Raw genomic sequence first — 21,871 nt, 5'->3', positions numbered from 1 at the left:
ATCGTAAGCATTAAGCAGTATGGAAATATGAAATGATTATACACTAAGAAAACACTCACATAAGCAAACATTCACATAACCTTTTTTAGGCCTAAATTTAAGAACTAAAAACAGACAACTAATTGGATATGGGAATGGTTGTTGCTCCATACTTTCATACAATCTCGTATTATCCATACAATCTTGTATTATCCTTATACAGTGATAACTTTTAAAGTATATCCTTTACCAGCGTATTGCCCATTTAATATAATCTATGTATACATATGTATACATTTATGCACATATAAACATACATACATACATACATCTAATCATTTATAATATATGGGAATGTTGTTAAAACGATTTCAGCTAGTTATTCTTTTATGAAGTAAAATTATGTACATAAAATTCTGTCCATAAAAGGATGTTCGCCTCAAGTTTCAATCTCATTCACTCAATTGGTGGATCTACATGTCAATCATAACAATGCTATTAGCTGATTGGTCAGTGTTTAGATTGCCTCTTCCTTGTCTTTCTGGTACTCCCTCTCCTCGTGCCACCCAGAACCTTCCAGGCTGCTGTTGTCCGGCACGCGCTGTCAAAATGATCGGCCAGCAGGTTTTAGTGCTCAGTAAGTATCTAAATGTATGTTAAACTAAACAATTATTACTCATATTAAATGGCGACAGCTGGGTGATACATCTTCATCAAGTTTTCTTTTAGCTGCTTCCAGTCAGAGCGGTCCGACTGCGACACAAAGCCGGGAGCAGCTAAGCATGTGCTAACCTGGCTATAACTGTACCACACCACACATCCTAGTAGCAGTTCCACCCGGTCGGGATTAGCATCGTTAGCTTTCATTACATTGTATCATAGACACATATATATGCTAACAATAGATAGTCAGCTAATACCCCCGCCCAACCGGCATCAGCATCTTTAGCATGTGTATGGAAGTAGCGGAAAATGTGTGCGGATGCTAGGCTAACTTAAGCCCACTTATACCCGTTACTCAGCATTAACATAAAGCTAACAGGCTAGCAAGCGTTTTTGACGAGTTGCTTAGCTTTACATGAGGATGTTAAACTTGATAACCTCAGTGGGTAGAAAGCGCAGACTGTGAGCTGCCAATGTCACTTAATAGTTAATGACAATATGTTGGAAGCTGTTTTTACCAACGATAATTGTGTTGTTGATGGGTGCACTGATGTGATATGATGTTGGATAATGTTGGAACAACACTATCATTGAGAGGGAAGCTCCTCATATAAATGTTTGCATGTTGAAACTGAGCTGTACAAAGATTTGTTATTAACCATTTACTCACACTGTCCTAAGAAATATTGTTTTAGCATAATGAATTTTCAAAGTTGTAATAAATAAATAAAAAGCTAGCTTAATTAATTATACAGTGGTGGTAATGCCCATTTGGTTTTAATTCAGTCTGATAGTCGGTGTTCTTTTATTTATTTTTTTTTTATTATGTCCTGCTGGTATAATGGGACAAGGCCAGCCCACCAAAACCTTTGTTAGACTGTTTCAGTTTGTGTGTTGGTTAAAAATAATAAATTGGTAATGTCAATTTTTCCAATAAAAGTCAGCTACAGTTAAGGGGGTGTTTCTGTGCCAATAGTAATATTTTCTTGGTCATTTGTTTCTCCAGACCAGAATGTGAAGAGAGAGTCTGGACGTAAAGTCCAGACTGGGAACATCAATGCAGCTAAGGTAAGTTTACACTGGAAGGCTTTGTTTGGGCTTTTTCTTTTTAAGACCTCCATCCTTAAAGATCCAATCTCCTTTGATTAGTCTGCTGATTGGCCAGATATTGTGACGTGTGAGGTAGCTATTAATTCTTTGTTTGAGGCGTGTCAAACTTATTACTAGGTAGGCATTATGCAAAATTGTATTTTCGTGATGTTGACCATGAATGGAAGAAAAGGCTGGGAGTTTCCAAAGTTCGTGATCAGTGTCTTGTTTGGAGTGACTTCTTCTGGTATAACTTTGTCAGTAATTGTAACACAATGATCCCTTTTGCTCATTCATTATCTAATACTGCTTTTTATTTTAGACCATTGCAGATGTGATCAGGACCTGCCTCGGCCCGCGGGCCATGATGAAGGTCAGATTGCTTAAACATACTCATCACATTCAGTCATGCGCATTTTGTGTCATGAAACAATGAACATCTGTAGACTAGACTAATAACATGCTCCATATTTCTACATTTGGGTGTAGATGTTACTTGACCCCACAGGAGGAATCGTGATGACTAATGATGGAAATGCCATCCTCAGAGAGGTTAGAAACACACTTGTATCTTCTCTCTCATATCCACAAAAGAAACATCACTATCCTTTTGCGAGTATTGGATTGTTTAACTTCTACATTTCATTGGCAACAGATTCAGGTGCAGCATCCAGCAGCCAAATCGATGATTGAGATCAGTCGCACACAGGATGAGGAGGTGGGAGATGGGACCACTTCAGTCATCATATTAGGTAAGGAATAATTAAGGAAGACTACCTCTTTACAGGCAAGAGAAGTAACTTGATGTAACATCTGCCTGTCTCTTTGCTTGTCTGTTTCTCAGCTGGAGAGATGTTGTCTGTAGCTGAACAGTTTCTGGAGCAGCAGATGCACCCGACAGTGATCATTAGTGCCTACAGACAGGCATTGGAGGACATGCTTGAAACTCTGAAGGAAATAAGGTATATAACCCATTTTAGAGGTTTTCCTCTCATCAGGACTCTACAGACCATTATCATTGGATTACTGTTACACTTGAGATAAGAAATTGCATTCATATTTTGCAGCACAGCTTTTGATAATTTACCATCTTTTCCTTTTAAATGTCAGAACAACAGTAATTTAAATCTCTGCTTAAACCTTTATGAAACACAATTTATCAGAGATCGCTTACCATAGAGTCTGACTTAAGGAAATGTATTTAGGACGTGATGAGTTTAAATTGTACCCTTCCTCCTGCAGCACCCCAGTGGACACATCAGACCGCTCCATGATGCTGAAGATCGTCCACTCTGCCATTAACACCAAAGCTCTGAGTCGCTGGTCAGAACTGGCCTGCAGCATCGCACTCGACGCTGTTCGTACAGTGGAGCTGGAGGAGAACGGACGCAAAGAGATTGACATCAAGAAGTACGCCAAAGTGGAGAAGGTACGACTACCTCACCATCCTCGGTTGCTGGCTACACGTGGCTGCTCACTTTAAACTGTTCAAGGATTTTTTCCTGTCAGTGAAATTGCTGCAGATGGTTTTAACTCTGTGACAATTTGAAACCTGATTCTTCATCTTCCATTTCTCATGATTCATGTGCTGCATGCAGGTTCCAGGTGGTATCATTGAGGACTCGTGTGTGCTGAAGGGAGTGATGGTAAACAAAGATGTGACCCACCCAAGGATGAGACGGATGATTAAAAACCCTCGAATTGTCCTGTTGGACTGTTCTCTGGAGTACAAGAAGGGGGAGAGCCAGGTACAACATGTTCTGTAACATGCTCTGTAACACGTGTAGCTCAGTATTTAATGTACAGTGTGTCTGCAGACTGACATAGAGATCAGTAAGGAGGAAGACTTTGCCAAGATCCTACAGATGGAGGAAGAATACATCCAGCAGATTTGTGAGGACATCATCCGGCTCAAACCAGACCTGGTCTTCACTGAGAAAGGCATCTCAGGTATGTTACCAGTGTCACAGCTAAACTACAGTAATACTGATTCCTTCCTCAGGTAGCACCTTGTTACCATCACACCAGTGTTTAATGAATTAGACTGACAGCCTGTTTACATTGCAGAAGCAAAGAAACTCAGAGTAGTGGACAAAAAGTAAAAATCGCTAATTTTTAACTGTTTCCTCTCAGATCTGGCCCAACACTACCTGGTAAAGGCAAACATCACCGCCATCCGTCGTGTGAGGAAGACTGACAACAACCGCATTGCTAGGTACACGTTTTATTTTCTTTCATTTTTCACTGCAGTCATTTCTCAGTAAGCAGTGGAAGTTCAAAACTTACCCTTAAACCCACTCTGTCTTTTTCAGGGCGTGTGGAGCTCGCATTGCCAGTCGGACAGATGAGCTTCGTGAGGAAGATGTCGGTTTGGGGGCTGGGCTGTTTGAGATTAAGAAAATTGGAGATGAGTACTTTACCTTTGTCACCGAGTGTAAAGACCCTAAAGCCTGCACCATCCTGCTGAGAGGGGCCAGCAAAGAGATCCTGGCGGTGAGAACACTGGCCCGCTGACTGATGAATCAGTCTGGTTAATCTGTTCAAATCTGTAATGATGTCTCTGGTCTGCAGGAGGTGGAGCGGAACCTGCAGGATGCCATGCAGGTCTGTCGTAACGTGCTGCTCGACCCCTACCTCCTGCCTGGTGGTGGTGCTGTGGAAATGGCAGTGTCCAAGCGGCTGACAGAGAAATCCCGCGCTCTGACAGGCATCGAGCAATGGCCGTACCGTGCTGTTGCCCAAGCCCTGGAGGTCATCCCCCGTACCCTGATCCAGAACTGTGGAGCTTCCACCATTAGAGTGCTGACATCACTGAGGGTAATGGAAAACTTTATTTATAATGTCAATAATTAAAGTTATATCCATATTAATACTTTATTCATTGTGAAATCTTTTTGTATTACAAAGCCAATTAAAAAATATATATATACACAATTTTAAGTAATGTGTGTTTGTGTGTGTTCAGGCCAAACACACTCAGGACGACAGTGTGTGTTGGGGTGTCGATGGAGAGACCGGATGTCTTTCTGACATGACAGCTCTCGGTATCTGGGAGCCGCTGGCTGTTAAAGCTCAAACCTACAAGACTGCTGTCGAGGTCAGAACTTCAGTCACAGCGTCATCCATTCTGATCAATACTGATCATTACTGATACTAATGGGAGTCAGTTTGACTCACTTGTCTTGTGTTTTGCAGACGGCCATCTTGTTGTTGCGTATCGATGACATCGTCTCCGGTCACAAGAAGAAAGACAAAGATGAGCAGATGGGAGGCCAAGGAGCGGAGTAGATCTAGGTTAACCCATTACAACATCAGAGTCACTCCGAGAATGTGTGTTTGTTTGTATGTGTGTGTATGTACGTGTGGGGACCAGACGACTCACTGAAACTTAATAAAACCAAGTTCAGAACCTGATAAAGTTTTTCTGGTATTTCTTTGATTTATTTATGGTAAACAACTGTTTAACTCACCTTGGTCTTCTCAGTAAAACTGTTTTCAATCTGAAACCATCCATTTTCTATACCTGCTCACTCCAGTTCAAAGTCTGGTTGGGAGGGTGTGTATCATGAGCAAGACAAACAACCATTCAGCTAGGGTTAATTATAAATTGCCAATTAACTAAGCATGCATGTTTTTGGACTCCAAAACTGTGTGTGGGAGAAAATTGGGGTACCTAAAAAGAACCCACACTACATGGGGAAAAGCCAAGGCTAAAACCAGGAAAGGGGTGTATAAAACCTTTCCACGAAGCCTTATTTCAACCCCCAGTAAAATCCATGTAAAGACAGGAAAATTCTAGAATCTATAAAATTTGAAACACAAATCCAACTTCAGAGTCTTGGAAGAGATCCCTGCTCTGCTTTTGATAAGTTACTGACAAAGCAGGCAGAAGGGACAATTAGATGTGCTAAGCAAAAACTACATGAGCACAGAGACAGTGTTTGACCTGTTTGGCCTGACAGAATAAAACGGACTTTCATTATAGATCCCTATGGCAGTTATTCAATGCTAAAATGATCAATGATACATTTAAGTACTTTTACCAGAATCTATAAATCTGACTCAAACCCAGGTGTGCATCAAGCAAGAGATGCTTTATTGTCCTCCATGAAGCTTCCCAGTTTGTCAGAAGATCAGAAACAGATCTGAATGTTCCTTTGTCTAAAGAGGAATTATTGAAAGCTAATAATGGGAAATCTGGAAAATCACCTGGACCGGATGGGCTTGGTATAGAATTGTATAAAGAATTTCAGAACCTCCTTGTTGATCCCTTTTTAAATATTTACACTGACTTATTTAAGAGGTATTTGTTTTTTGTTCTTTGTTTTTTTTTTTTTTTTTTTTGTTTGTTTTTTTTCTAAGGGAGGCTAATATTTCTTTGTTAAAAGAAAGGAAAACAATGCGTCTTACAGGCCAATTTTATTATTAAATGTGGATTTGAAACTTCTTTCTAAATTTCTTGCTGTTTGCCTGGAAAAGGCACTTCCTTCCCTTGTTAAATAAGATCAAGCTGGCTGTGAATAATTTACATGAGCTGCTGAATACCATTCAACAACTAATCCAAGGTATGGTGATTACATTAAATGTGGAAAGGCTTTCAACCACATTGAATGGCCTTCCCTGTTCTACACATTTAGTAAATTTGGCCTAGGAAATTTGTTTATTAAATGGGTTAAGGTTTTATATTGTGATCCCCTTGCAGCAGTTATTACTAATGATGTACGATCTTCAAATTTTCAGATTTACAAAACCGTACAAGACAAGGATGTCCTCTTTCCCCTCTCCTATTTACTCTGCTATAGAACCTATGATTGAGGCAATTAGGACCTACACTGGTAAACATGGGATAACTATAACAGATAAACAACATAAGATAACATTATATGCTGCCCTGATTATCCTATCCAAGTCTTCAGTTAATTTGGTATATATACATATATATATATATATATATATATATATATATATATATATATATATGTGTTGGTCTAAGTTTAGTGATCAAAAATACCAGATACCAGACACTGTATGTTGAGGTTTGGGCTCAATATGAAGACGACAAACCATGAAGAGCACTCTGTGTTACTACAATATTCCAGTTAAGAATATATGATCAATGATGCACTTGTAAAGAAGCTCTCACATAGCCAACAATATCCTTAAAATAGCATTCAGTGTTACACAAACATAGGTTTTTGTAGTTAAATTGCATATAAATAAAGAAGAGAGAGTGTTTCTATGGTTTATTTCTAAAATTTTAAAGTAATATTGTATATATACTATATAGTATATATAATATAGCTTTCATAGAAAAAATAAAATGTCAGATGAAAATAATATACAGAAACTTTGGGAATAAGCAAATCTATAGACATGAAAAGCAATGGAGGGGAAAAAAACACCACTAAAGAAATTAATTAAACTGAAAATTACATGGAAAAATACATATTTATAGTATAAATACAACATTGAATTAATTTTATTAGTTTCTTAAGGGAAAAACGATTTTTAAAATATTTTTGGTTAAATTAATCAATTAATATAAGTTTGTTTATTGAGCCATTTTTATATTTCTGTATTTATTTTTTGGCAGTTTCAGTCCTACATCATTAAAAGCTTTTAATAATTTAGCTTTAAAACTATAAATCTAAATGAAAATGGATGACGGAAATTTGAAATGAGGATGATTTTACTTTGCAGAACCATTATGAGAAATTTGACAGCTGAGCTCTTTATTTATATAACTGATTTAATAATAGCGTATAGTTGAGTAATTTTTTATTTATTATTATTATTATTATTATTATTATTATTATTATTATTATTATTATTATTATTATTATTATTATTATTATTATTATTATTATTATTATTATTATTATTATTATTTTAATGCTTAAGACATTTAACCCGTAATGGTGTAAGATTATGCGCGATGGGCGGGTCCTCTCCGCAGTCAGCTGACATGAGAGAGGAAGTCATGTGATCCGAAGCGCAGATCGGTCACAACGGAGATGGCGGCTGCAGCGAAAACACGAAGCGGTGGAGTTTGTGTCGTTTTACTTGTTTGTGTTTTTACTTCGTGTCAAAGTTGGGTCCACAGAGCAGAGACGTACAAAAGACAGGTGAGCAAACAAAATGAGAGTTTGGAATTAGACAACAAAGAGCAAAAGAAGGGAAAGGTTCTTTTTTAAATTATTGCATATGTACAATATACAAAACAAAAATTGGGCGTTTGTATGTATATATGTCAGCATTAAACTTAACTTACTTTACTCAGATTGAACAAGAATAAAAGCTATCAGGAACAAGACAAGATGTAGGAAGTGAAAATACTGATCAGACTTTAGCGTCAAACTTAAGGCCTTCTACGCTTTAAACCTGAAAACCCTTGAATCTTTGTTTTCTTTATTATTATTATGTTTTATTATTATTGTTGTTATTATTATTATTATTATTACTTTGTTTGTTTGGTTCTGCTAGTTCTATCCCTTTAAAGAAACATTTCTGCACCCATTAAGATGTAGTCTCTTTTTTGCTGTGTGTTTGATGTCAGGCTGGTATTATTGCACCTATTCATTTTTCTTTTTGTAATATTCCGTATTTTCTTAAATAGGCACATTACAGTCAAATATAATTTGATGTACTTTCAGTATAATTAAATAACTTAATACACCATGTTAATACATCTTGGTGTCAGTTTAATGTAGATTACTTCTTACAATACGTTATATTTAACAAAGAGTCTGTGTTCAGATTACAGTTTTTTTTCAGTTTAAACTGTTTTTTAAACCTTTGTTTCTTCACATTTTAGCCTGCAGAGTCAAGCTGAATTAACAAGCCAGTTTCAATCATTTTAAACCTTTAAGACACATAAAAGATCTGTCTGATTAAAACTCTGAGTTTTTATTAGTTTGTCCCGGTTTCTTTCTCATAAAAAGATTAGAAACACCAACAATCATGTGATCTGTTATCTAAACTGGTTGAAAAAGACAAAAACAACTGTAATCTTATCTCCAAACATTTCTATTCTGTCCACATTGATTAAATCCTTCTGAACAGGTTTTTGTTTTCATCATGTAAAATTACTTTCACCTGATCTGATCAACGAACCAATCAGTGAGCTGTTAACACCTTTGACTGATTTACAATAAATTTGTTTTCTTTCCTTTGTCATGTTTCAGATTTCGGTGCAGTTGAACCCCAACTCTACCTCACCCCCCCCTGGTGGTGATCTGCTGCACGTGAGAGCTGTGGGAGATAACGACACGCTGCACTTCTTGTTCTGCAGCCAGGGGGCGCCAACGCTGCTGCTTGTCCACACCAACTCTTCTTCCTCCACTGTCACGGTCTGGTGGTATTTCTATACTTTAAGCTATCACAGATAAATAACCAGCAACTGTAGTAATGATAATAATGACAAGATTTCCATTCCATTGTTTTTGCTGTGTGGTAATGTACATCTATGATATGGTCGCAAAAAGGATTTTTTTTTCATGTTTAACTGTCATTTGAATAATTGTGATTAATTTTTTGTTTTTTGTTGTTAATTTTATGCTTTGGTTAATTATGGATTAGAGTTTTTACTTTTTTGCTGTACACATCCAAATACCTCAGCTTAAAATCGAAACGTTCCCACAGGTATGCATTGTTGTTAACACCGATGTCAATGGGTGCTTATCAAAATACAGTCAAGCACTAGAAGTTAAAGGCATACTTTGTACTTTTACCACTTAAAATAAGACTATCGTTCCTTAACTGGTACTCTAGTCAGGATGTAGACAATAAACACTTAGACAATAAAGGAGGTAAGTAATTGTTTTATGTTAAGATTACAACAGAAAAACTGACATCTTCAGTCGTCTTGTGTTAGTGAAAATGCACAACCAATGCACTAAACAGACACATGAAACATCATTAATATATGAACGCAAACATAGCCTGTCAGGCTTGTTTTTCTCCCAATTGGTTCAGAGTAACGCTATGTCAGATGTTTATTTTAATTCATTTAAAAGAGGCAGTGCATATAAATGTAAATATTCCATCTTGGTGGATTTCATGTGAAAGCCCAGCTACTGCCAACAAAGCATCTACTGCATTTTCCCTGTTTGGGAGTCTGCACACTCTTAGGCAAATACATCCTGTAGACGCCACTCATAAAGTGCCTGTAAAAGCCTGTGTCTCTGCTGGAACATAGATTTAACTGTATGGGATTAAAAAACCCCACAAAAAAACAAAAAACTGAAGATTGATAAACAGTTACTGCCATTAAACCTGAGGAAAAAAGAAAAAGAGAGTTCAAACAGTGAAATTGCCTTCAGGTGTTTGTGTTGTCAGTGACATGATGACATTGTCATGTATAATGTTGAACTTTGGCTTTTGGTTAGAAACAATAGATGTTAAGATCAGTAGTCTGCTTCAGAGAGATAAGGTCTTTACTGTGGACAGAAAACTGAAAAATGACTCAGTTTAAGAGGTTAAACGCTGCTTTCAAATGAACTCGCTACTGAATTGGTACAAAAACTCAAGAATAAACCTTCTCGGTATGATGGGTTTAGTGCAGGATTATGCTGTTATCTTAAACCAAAGCTTCCTAAATAGACATCTGAAATTAGACTTGTTGTTTTGTGGAATATGTTTGTTTTGTACATAGAACAGCACCTGTTAAATGACTATTTATTACATTTACAGCATACCAGAATCTTCCATAAGCTGCATCCTCCACAAAGCACGTTGCTGCTTCATGCATTAAAATGAAAATAAATGTTCAGTTGCTTGCATGTGTGTGTTTAATGAGCAACTGCTGGACATAAACTGAAAATATCACGATGAAACAACCACAAGTCTAACATTGCTTCCTCAACACAGAGCAACTAATGTTTAAATCATTAGGAAGATTTCAAAACACTTTGTTCATATAAAATTTATATTTCAGCCAAATTCAGTGCAGAGTCCTTACTTCAGCAGAGCAGGCGTTTAATTATGATAGTTATTATGTTAATACCTGCCAGAGTTTGATTATTTTAGTCTATTATTAAAGAATGAATGGAGAAATTGGATTAAATCATAATGAACAATTTTCTGTGTTTTTTTTTTATTTTTTAGGTTGCATGTTGGATGCACCAGGCGTTTTTTATTATTATTATTACTATTATTATTATTAATATTATTTATTGTAAATATTCTAATACATGTGTAAGTAAACATGAACATTTGTGTTGCATCTCAGGTGAACTGGCCTGAGTTTTTGGCCCGTAACAATAGTGGCAGCCTGACGGTGGAGCCACAGAGCAGCATCCTGTACAGCACCGCCATCGTCTTCAGTCGGGTCAGAAACATCTTCCAGTCCACTTTTATAATATTTAAGGACTCCCTCAGGTTTGTAGGTGTTTTTTTTTTTTTTTTTTTTTTTTTTTTTTTACAATTCTTGGTTTTGTCTCTTAGTTGCTGGAGTACAATGATGTAAACGACACGGCCGAGGCCACCTCGAAATTTTTCCCTCCATACGAGCTGCAGGATTTCATCTGGTCCCACCTCCGCTTGTCCGGTCCCGTGGCTTTGCTTTGTGGAGCTAACTCAACTTTTAGCAATGGATCACTCTGTCTGAAGGTCTGTTGCCATGGTAGCTATGGCCGTTTTAGAAAAAGTTGTTTAACAGAGTAATATATTTTTGACACGCACATTTTTCCTTTCCAGTTGTCAGTTTTTGACTCAGAGGGCCGTGCCCAGACGTGGCCCCAGCTCCTTCATTCAGCTAACTCCTCCCAGGTAGAGGTGTGGCTTGACGGCATAGTGCCACGAGCAAATAACTCCAGGTTCCTGTTGGAGCTGCAGGCAGTGGGCGGAGCTTATCCTTTCAGCAGAGTGGATGTTCGGCGATCCATCGATGATGAGTACACACCAACAATATTCAAGGTGATTAACAGTTCTGTGTTCAGTCCTGCTCTAGAAATTGAGATGAAAACGATGAAGAAGTGCATTCCTGGATGAAATTTATTTCATCTCTGTTCAGACACATTTAATGGCATCTTAGAGAGACAGAGCGAAGAACATGTGTTTTGGAACACGTATCCTTTGAGTAGTCACGGGGCGGCAGTGGCTCAGGCGGTAGAGCAGGTCGCCCAATGATTGGAAGGTCGGCGGTTCGATTCCCGCTCCCGCAGCCATCTGTCGTTGTGTCCTTGGGCAAGACACTTAACCCTCCTTGCCTCCAGTGTTGGCATCGCTGGTGTATGAATGTGTGGATGAATGTTCGGTGATGGTCGGAGAGGCCGTAGGCGCAGACTGGCAGCCACGTTTCCGTCAGCTTGCCCCAGGGCAGCTGTGGCTACACAAGTAGCTTACCATCACCAGGTATGAGTGAGGAGTGGATGAATAATGGATTCACACAATGTAAAGCGCTTTGGGTGCCTTGAAAAGCGCTATATAAATCTAATCCATTATTATTATTATTATTATTAGTCCCTCAGCATTTTCCCTCAGTGGAAACACAATCTGTTCTTTTCACCCCTCAGGTGTCTCAGTGGGTTTCATCGGCAAATGGCAGCTCAGACATCCTTGGTTTTGTCCAGTGGAAGCCAGTGGCATACCTCCAGTCCCTTCCGGCTCTAGAGAACTCCACATCATGCCGCTATTCTGATCCAGTTTTGCAGAGTGGGGAAGCAATAGCTTCTTCATCTGCTCTGATCCAAGGCTTCTACTCAGAACCAGAAGCTATGGGACTGAATGTGAGCTTCGGCCTCGCAGGAGATCCATTTTACAACAACACCATGTTCCTCAGCTGGTCTGTACATTCTCTTGCATTCTGCCGATAAGTCAGGATTTATCAGTAAGTAAAATGCTGACCTGTTCTGCTTGTGTTCTCTGTGTCCTTCAGGGCGGTTCTGGTGGGCATTGGCTCTCCTCCCGTTGATTCGTTCTCTCCACTTGTTATCACCATCATGGCAGTGGGTCTGGGTACTCCCATGGTCCTCCTCTTGCTAGGCGGAGTCTGTGTCTGCCTCCATAAAAAGAGGAACAGCTCAACGTCGACCTATGAGCCAATTAACTGATAGCTGAGTCCCAGCCAATGAGACAGCAGAGACTCTTTTAAATGATGGACATGTGAAATCACTGTGACATTCTGCCCTATCAGGATGCTGGAGAGTGTTTTTTTTTTTTTATTATTATTATTATGGTGCAGACATCATCTTGAAAGGTCCATTATTCTGACTTTCACTTCAGAGATCAGTGATTAATAAGTTATTATTATAACATATTGATAAATCAGCAGGAATGTCAAGTATGGTCAATTTTAAAAAGGAAGACTTAAAATAGGACCGGATGCGATGCAGCTCAGAACTGAAGGCATTTGTAATAGTTTTTAAACTTTTATAAGTGTTTCATTGAATTGAGTTTTAAAACGGCTGTTTTTCTTCTCAGTACTTTGGTTTTGAGTTACTGAAGCTTTAAACCTTTGATGCACCTCAAATATTTATTTTAATGTAAGGAACTTTTTTTTCTCAATCTGCTAATTGCTTTGGTTTTTATGAAAAAAAAAAAAATGTTTTATTTTTGTTTTACCAGTTGGGGATATTCAGCTGCAGATGACTGCCGTTGGTTCTGTTGCTTCTCTAGCAGCAGGACAGTGTAAATAAACTATGGAGTTTTTTGATGGCGATGAGGTGTATAATTGTTATAATTGGTGCCACTATTGGTTTAAACATATCAGAATCTTTTGACTGGTCTTGGCCATGGTTGAGCAATCATAACGTTATATTTTACACAGATGCTTATCCGGTTTTTAAACAGAACAAAAGAAAACAACATAAAATACCAAGAAGATAATGAACATGAAAATAATTGATCTGAATAGCAGATTGGCGTTTTGCAGAGCAGCTCAGTAGCTAAATGGAACAAAAAGTTTCACCTCAGAATTTGCAATGTGTGTTTTATTTTAGATACTGGCTTATTACGTGCTCATGCCACTTCAGATTGCTTAAATAGTTTTCTGTCTTATTATATTTTTTTATTATTTATCAAGGCATTGATGGCAGCGAACCTCCAAGCTACTGAGAACAGAGAAAATCTTTAAGGTTCACTTCTTTTTATCCCAGTTACTACAAGACATTCATCAAAGTTCTAGTGAGTCATTCCAACACAGGCTAAAAAAAACAAGCTGCAATTAAGTAAAAACTGTATTGTTTAATATATAGTTTTAATTATGCATTTGTTGATTTTTGTAGAAAGCAACTGTTAAACCTAGTTAATGCTTGTGCATGTCCTAACTGTTGTGAGCAGTCCTGGCGCCAGGACACAGTAACAGGTCAGGCAATTGATTGCTGTGGATGGAGCCCATTTAAGAAAGCCCACATGCACCTAAGCTGTTTAAAGCTGTGTTATAAGAAAAGTTAGCATCAAGAACAGTACTTCTTACCACACAACAAAAAAAATGGAAAATTTATCTTTTTTTTTTTTTTAACACTTATGTGAACTTTCACCAAAATCATGCTAACTGAATGGCCTGAGGTAACTGAGTTGTTTAAATTCAATAACTTCTAAAGGATTTTCAAGGAATATCCCAGTACTGGACAGCTGTAACTTTTACCATCAGCTGTGAGTGAGTCAGCTGGCTTGTTGAGACCAGGAATCACATGTTAACCCACATTAAAAACTATGGACCAAAGACTGACTTGAATGTACTTCAATGAAATTTTCATTTCCACACCTTAGAGGACTGCTCACTGTTTGTCCATTTGGTCTTTGTCCTCCTGTGCCTCTTTTGTTTCCCTTTTTTTAAAAAAAATAAAAGATAACCTCCTCTGCTGCAGCACAAATCTATGGGTATCAATAAAGTAACTATAACTCTAAAACATTAAGGAAACATTAGCAGCAGACAAAAACCATACTGAAAATGTAATTGTGACTTACTACACTTCGTAAGGATGAGTCGGACTGAGTTTTATCCAGCTGCAGACGATTCCTCCGGTGGTTGCTAGGTCTTGTTACATTGCTGGAATCGTTCAAGCTGTTGGAAGTGGTTTATTCTTGCAAGGCAACACCTGACACATGTTCCTTCAATTTATTTTTAAACCTTTTCACTTGTCAAAAAGTATCGGTCTACTACTACTTTATTAAAGATAGCTAATGACTTCACACCAAATAACTTAGAAATATTGATAACTTACAGAGCAAAATGTGCCATTTATGTTATCACAAGATTTGATGATTACATAGATTTGATATACAGATATTTAAATTTGAAGCCACACATTCAATGACCCTCTATTACAGATTAAATAAAACTAAAGAGTTAAAAGTTTTTAAAATGTTTAAACTAAAAACATCTGTAAACAAAATTGGAAAGTTATTAGTTTTTATGAAAATAAATTATTTTTTTTAATTAAAGTGAATGAAATTAACTTAATATGGAAGCATGGAAAATGGAAGGAAACGTTAAGAAATTATACCAAACAGTAATTATTTATTCCTTCTCATGTCCCGTAGGGCGACTCAGTGAAGCATCTTTAAATAAAAAAAAACACCAAGTGTGTTTCATACATGGTTTTTCTACTGTAAGTTGTATTAACTGCATGAAATTAACCTTCTTCTCTTCCATATGTGAATCTAACAGACTTAAATTACATTCCTGTTTGGCCCTGGTTTGTTTGATCATCTCCTGGTTACATAGACTGGAGAAGTGGCTCTACCTGCGGTTGATCTGACCAACTAACCAATTCCTCATAACTAGTAAAACTAAAAGTGTCGTTCTAAGAGGCTGTTCTTTCTCACACTTGCTTTGAACTTTGTGAAACATGCAGATGAAACCAGCTGCTGAACATTTTCACCTTCTCTTTAGTTTATTTTGTCAGAAACATCATGAGAAACAAGGAGAAAATACACTAAACTATTATTTACAATAAAGTTATCAACATTGTCTCTACATGCTGCTGCATTTAGAGACACTCATATTTAACCACTAACTGTTGAATGGAAACACTTTACACAAGACTATTAGGAACAATTTACACTGAAAACATTCTGACCAATCAGAGAAGGTTAAGATGATGACATCACTTATTTCCAACAGGTTTTAAAATGTGTTTGCATCAGTTATCTTTGTTCAGTTTGGGTCAGGAACGAACTGGAACTCAGGGAGTTGTGATGACAGGTTTCAAAACAAAAAGCAGGATCATTGTAGTCCAGACTTTTTTTTTTTCTGTTTTTTTAAGATTTTTCCCCAAACAGAATCACTGTAAATAATCCATCCATTCAGGATTAAAGTTTTTAAGAGAAACTGAAACCCATTTATTCCCATTATAACAACAAATTAGATTTAACTTCATTTTTCCATCGCATTAGACAAAATTTAATCCAGTGATTTACAAAGTGAAAAGATTGACGATGGGGAAAAAACAACCAAAACAAACTCTTTGGGACCACTTCAGATCAGAGATGTAAAGATGGTGGCTTGAAGAAGTGAAGTTGAAATAAGTAAAATGAGTGCTGATGTCTGTGGTGATGTCATTTCCAAACAGACGATTCTTCCTGGTCATCAAGGACCGTTAGTCTGCAGCTCAGGTTTAACAGAGGCGCCGTCACTGCTGCACACACTCTGATTGGATGTAACATCACAAGACCATTTCAGTTTCACTTCTGTCCAGTCAGTTCAGGTTCAGTTTGAGGCTCACTTTGTCCAACTTCTGTCAAATCTAAACTTTGAGTCATACTTTTATCTTTAGCTGATTTAACTTTAAATACTAAAATAAATCTAGAAAGTTTGTCATCATCAAGCATCAGAATGTTTTACAGTTTTAGTGTTTGACATTGTACCAGAGAAATAGTCACTGGTGAAAACGAAAGTTAATTGATGAGTTCATCTGTAAATCTTAAAACTTGCTCTGTTTCCGTGTAATATTTATCAGCTCATTTTAAATAAAGTTCAGGTTGAAAACATCAAATGGTCCTTTTTTTTTAATCCTCAGTCCAAACGCTGAATTCGTTTTAATTCCACTTGCTGTTAAAAATACTGCTATAGGATAAAAACAAGACCAGGTCCTGGTCCCAGTGTGTCCAGAAACCTAGATGGACTCAATCTGGCGCCGGACTTTTTCAGAGGCGAGACGATCGAGCTGACGCTGCCGGACAACTACCAGGACAGTGAAGAGAGCCATCAGAGCCAACATGGCTGCCTCGAACTTCCAGAAGAGATGTTCCTCCATCAGAGCAGAGCGACAGCTGGGAGGAGGAGGATGACAGTTAGCACCTTCATCCTGACCCAAAGTCAGCTCAGACACACTAAACTTTTTCAGCTATTTAAATGATTTAATTTCCTGTATTCTTTGTCTTGAGGCATCAGACCTCTTAGCTCGTTTGTCTGAGCTGTAATAAAATGCTGTGCTAATAAAGTTTGCTGCTTTTTTTTAGCCACACGGCTGAATCCTGTTCTAATTATTCAGGAACCTAAAGCACAAAAAAAAAGTGTATACCATGAGTCAATTTGAGCCAATTTCAACTCAATTTAGCCACGCTGACATCTGTTTGAAAATGCAGCTCCAAGCTTCTCTAACTGATCGCAGTGTCAGGAAGAAACATGGTTGTCATTTTAAACTCTGCTCCAGTGATGATGAAGAACTCACCTCTTGAACTCTTCTTTGTTAGATTTGGTGCAGTTGATTTTCTCTATGTATCCTGTCTGTCTGCAGGCTGACTCAGCCCTCTAAAACAAACATAAATTCATCACATTAAAGCAGCACTACTAAATTTTTTTATAGAATTTTTTGCTGAATCAGTCATGGTGCACGTTCAAAACAGCTAAGGCCAAGATGTTGATTTTTAGTTGCTGGTGGTGTGACTTGTTGCAGTAAAGCGAAGTCCAGGTGTAATGTGATGCTTTGGGATGGAAAAGAAATAGTTATGAACTGCAGTTTCTCAGCCTCACAACACTGCAGGGCAATGACGGTTCCAGGAAGGTACATAATGTCATTTTGACAACAAAATGGGTTAGAAACAGAGTTTTAAGGTCTGAAAGTTACGTAGTGTTGCTTTGACATAGCTTGTCCATGGAGATCTGGATCAGCTTCAAAGAAATGATTCAAGTTTGGAGCCATTTTCTGATCAATAATGTCTCAGGATGTGTTACAGGTGCCCAGTGTCATCAGCAGCAGATTTTCAAGTGAAGGGTGAGAATGTATTATGGGTTCAGCTGCTTAATATGTTCCCAATATCCACTTATGTATTTTACAATGACTTTTCAAAACCATCTGTCATGGTTGCCAACAGTTCACAGTTACGTCTTTTTATATTCTAACCAAACAATTTCAATATTAACCTCCAACAACGCTCATTAGCGTTAAGCAGAACTTCTAAACTTTTTAAGCTGGGATTCCTTGTGCTACCATGATGGAGATGTCTGGAGACAGGCTTGTACTTCCAATGTAGCTATTTTGCAAAAACTATCATTTTAACTGTGCAAGCCACATTTACATAACCTGGAGAAACGACACAAAAGAGAACCGAGCAGCAACAGCAGTGGAGCCACTTTGGCACTCGTTGCTGTGTTAGAACAACAACAGAGAAAACAAACTATTGATGAAATCTTAATAAATTAGATAATGAATTATTGGAGTCTGGACTAATCCAGTGAAATACATAAAAGCTATAAAATCGATTAAATAATTATGTTTAGTCTCAAATAATGTATAAGAAAAGGGTTTCATAAAATCTGCACCCCTTCTTCCGCATTCAGCTGTAATGCTTTTAATGCTTTATGTAATAAATGTAATACAAATAAACTTGCCGTGCCGTGAAAAATTCCAGGAACACATCTGTGTCTAGCGCTGGGTATTGTCACTAATTTCCAGAATTGATTCTATTCAATTCACAGCAGCCTATTTTGATTTGATTTAGATTGAATCTGATTCTATATGGATTCATTTACAGCTAATTGTGTAACAACAACTATTTTACTTGAATATTAAAGACATTCTCAGATAAATATTTTTATAAAACATGGAGTCCATTTACGTGACAATCAAAATCAGTTACCTGAGAGTAATCAGATAACTGTAATAATCTGATCTGACTGTGCAGTTTTGAGAGAGAGCAGAAATAGACAGGGAAATACCACCATATGTGTATAAGCTAAGATCTCACCGAGCCTTGGAAAGTCACACGAGAGCAGGATTGAGTTACCGGAAAAGAGGACGCATTAAAAAATTGATCACCAAGTTTTATGAATCGATATTGGATTTATTAAATTTGAATTGATTAAAATATAATTGATTTTTAAAATCCAGCCATTTCTGTATCCAATTTAAGGAATCTCCTTTTTAATTAAATAAATCTGTTTGTAAAAAACACATCAAACAGGACAGAGTTTACTTACAGAGTGGAAGTCGCTGCAGCGGACACACTCCTCCAACACTACAAACTCCTCTATCAGCCAGCATGGGGCGACCACAGGCTTTACTGCTGCCACAGAGGGAAATGGTATACGTCAGACAGACATTCAGTTACAGTTTTTATGTTAACACCTTTTTTTTTTTAGGTTTTGAATGTAGCTTGTTTTTACCTGTAGCTTTCTCTTCACCTAGCAGAGCTGCTCCAAACACTCTGTAACATAAAAACAAAACAAACCAAAGTTGGCTATTTTTGATTTTCACCTGTTCTATTAATTTTTCTACCACAAAACATTTAGAAACTGACCAAATCCAAGTGTGAAGCATTTTTTGAAACTCCCCTATTATGGTTACTAATATGCACACTAAGAGTACGAATGGTTAAGTTTATGTAGTACAGATTAACGGGAAAATTGCCAGTTAACTATTTTAAATGAAAACTCCAACACATTAACTTTATAGGTTCCTTTAAGGGTAGATTGAAGTCCTGTAAGGGTTTTTATGGCAAACACTAATTATAGCAAAAAAAAAAAAAAAAAAAAACCTCAACCACTGTCAACAACACTTGAAAAAACTGAATCCACATAGATGATTTTAACATGAACTTCAGTTTATGACACCATTTTATAGTCGGTCTGTATAAGCAACTCATTTTCACTAATGGAGATTATTTGCCAATGTGAGACATAGACACAGCAGTATCTTTGTACAAAATATATCAAAGGTGTGTTCTTATTCACCTTTCTTTTTTCTTTTCTTTTTTTTTTTTGGCATTGCCATCTCTGCAAAATTTAACAATTTTAATAAACTCCATCAAGATCAGGAGCAATAATCTCATGCTCTGTGATCCTGCTGCTCCCTGCCAGACCAACCTGAGGGAAACGAGGCACCAGAACACAGCATGGAGGAGGAGGATTCTGGGTCGACAGCAGGCGACTGGGATCCGACAGTCGCTCTCCATCAGCCTGCTTCTCAAGCAGGATGAAACCAAAGCCACCCTGACACTCTTGTGCTGGTTGCTGACCAGTTACTGACCGGTTCTAGACTTGTGTGTAGTGATATTTTTTCCCCTGATTACATGGTGCTCAGACTGAACAAAGTGTTTTAAGGCAACAGGCAGTTGAATCCTGAAAAAATCAAACAGATCAGTTAGAAAATCAATAAATTTCTAATTGCTCATGTCACAATCATCTTTCTATAACAGCATTTTTAGTTAAAAAAAGATTCAGTCGACTGGTTATCTTAATTTACAGTTTCCATTTGGCCTTGATGTCAATAACAAAAAGGTGCGGAAGTAACTGGCTTTTATCCACGTCAGTGAAGATTTTACTCACTGAGACTTGATGTTTTTAAAAATGAAACACTAGATTGGCTGAAAAGACATTAAATTTAGGTCATGCCAAAGGATAACAGACAATTAGACAAACACATCAACAAACAATATCATCAATAAAGAACCTCACCTACTTTCGCCTCTGAAAACTATTTCTAGCTACGTCATCAATTATACACTCATAATAATCAGCTGATCAATCGATTGATGATGTTGAACAGACTCCAAATCTAGCTATCACGCATCAGCAGAGATCTATCCAGCTTACGTGGCAAATGAAAAGGAAACAGACTACTTAACAGTTTAAAGTTATGAGCTACGGTTTGACACAATAACTATGACACTCTAGTAACGCTAACAGTTTCCTAAAGCCTTACAGTCTGCTAACGTGTTTACTTACAAAGAGGAGCTAACATTAGCTGAGCTTAGCTTAACTGAAAACACTCACCGTAATTCACTGATAAAGTAGCCATTTTGGTATCAACACAAGAGAAGAAGAAAAAGAAACCCAGTTTAGACCGGGCAAAGACTAAATCTGGGTGTTAAATTTACCGACTAATGTACGAAGAGTTGTATAAACTCATCGACAGTAACCGGACCTGTACACGGCCTCACGCCGACACGATAACTTTGAAAAAAACTTAAGTTACTCTTCCGGTATAAACTCTTCACAATAACAGTGTATGTACAGAGTTAGCGTTTGATACCACGATGGACAGGAAAACTGCTCAGGATCTATTCTGGTTTAAGCCACCTGCGACCCGGAACAAATAAATTATAGACAGGAATAAATTACTACACAATTTTTCTACGTTTCGATGGAAGATGATAATGTAAATATGATTTAAATGTTTATTTTGAAGGTATGAGACTTCTATTTCCGTTAGTCTGGTCAGTGTGTTGGAAACGTAAATGTTGGCGGAAGTCAAGGGTAAATATCATAAGTGTTTTCTCAACGACCCCTAACGGCGGATGATGCACGTTACAGCCTAAATAATGAAGAGTCGGTCTTCCACAGAAATAAAAATCAGTTTCTTAAATAAAGCTGTAGAATCGACACAGATTTTAACTGTTTATCATTTAATTGAATTTTATTTAGTTTAATTTTCAAAAAAGTTCAAATAAAATCTCATTGTCCATCCAGAGAAGTTTCAGATATAAGAAACTCAACAAAAACACAATTGAATAGGCAATTAATATAAAACATTAAAGTGATAACTTTTAAACGACAATTTTCTTATTTTTATTGAAGCAACCATATTCATTCATATAAGAAAAAAAAACCAATTCTCAATTAAACAAAGCTTGTCTGCAGGAACTAAAATGTTTGTGCTTGTCGTTCCTTATTCAGAGACTGTGGAGAAAGAAATGTGAACACCTTGAACCCCGAGGGCACCGACACACCTGACCAGGTGAAGCCTTCTGGTTT

General features: G+C 37.3%; 3 protein-coding genes across 4 annotated transcripts; 2 read left to right on the top strand and 1 right to left on the bottom strand.

Moving 5' to 3' along the window:
* The first annotated feature begins 500 nt into the window (after positions 1–500).
* On the top strand, positions 501–5,145 carry cct3 (chaperonin containing TCP1, subunit 3 (gamma)). The gene is made up of 14 exons (XM_042011783.1): positions 501–616; positions 1,649–1,710; positions 2,054–2,104; positions 2,221–2,283; positions 2,387–2,483; positions 2,576–2,693; positions 2,974–3,160; positions 3,330–3,479; positions 3,549–3,681; positions 3,865–3,946; positions 4,044–4,224; positions 4,303–4,548; positions 4,697–4,828; positions 4,927–5,145. The coding sequence occupies exons 1-14, from the start codon at positions 589–591 to the stop codon at positions 5,017–5,019; spliced, it is 1,623 nt and encodes a 540-aa protein (XP_041867717.1). The 5' UTR covers positions 501–588; the 3' UTR covers positions 5,020–5,145.
* Positions 5,146–7,712: 2,567 nt separating this feature from the next.
* Positions 7,713–13,872, top strand: LOC121656675 (glycosylated lysosomal membrane protein). Its single transcript, XM_042011784.1, has 7 exons — positions 7,713–7,856; positions 8,916–9,080; positions 10,961–11,059; positions 11,176–11,340; positions 11,428–11,646; positions 12,246–12,514; positions 12,608–13,872. Exons 1-7 carry the CDS (start codon positions 7,746–7,748, stop codon positions 12,780–12,782), a joined length of 1,203 nt encoding a protein of 400 aa, XP_041867718.1. The 5' UTR covers positions 7,713–7,745; the 3' UTR covers positions 12,783–13,872.
* Positions 13,873–15,864: 1,992 nt separating this feature from the next.
* jtb (jumping translocation breakpoint) lies at positions 15,865–21,155 on the bottom strand. Of its 2 annotated transcripts, none has more exons than XM_042011785.1 (6): positions 20,891–21,155; positions 19,982–20,236; positions 19,283–19,323; positions 19,097–19,182; positions 17,349–17,428; positions 15,865–16,947 (listed from the first exon to the last, which is right to left on the bottom strand). In XM_042011785.1, exons 2-6 carry the CDS (start codon positions 20,068–20,070, stop codon positions 16,791–16,793), a joined length of 453 nt encoding a protein of 150 aa, XP_041867719.1. In that variant the 5' UTR covers positions 20,071–20,236; positions 20,891–21,155; the 3' UTR covers positions 15,865–16,790. The 2 variants fall into 2 exon arrangements, with proteins under 2 accessions (XP_041867719.1, XP_041867720.1); XM_042011786.1 differs by having other exon boundaries at positions 19,097–19,179.
* Positions 21,156–21,871: the final 716 nt, after the last annotated feature.

The sequence above is a fragment of the Melanotaenia boesemani genome, chromosome 17, assembly GCF_017639745.1.
Source record: "Melanotaenia boesemani isolate fMelBoe1 chromosome 17, fMelBoe1.pri, whole genome shotgun sequence".
NCBI classification, from domain to species: Eukaryota; Metazoa; Chordata; class Actinopteri; order Atheriniformes; family Melanotaeniidae; genus Melanotaenia; species Melanotaenia boesemani.
The sequence above is the reverse complement of the archived record's forward strand: the minus strand, read 5'-3'. Positions and strand labels throughout refer to the sequence as shown.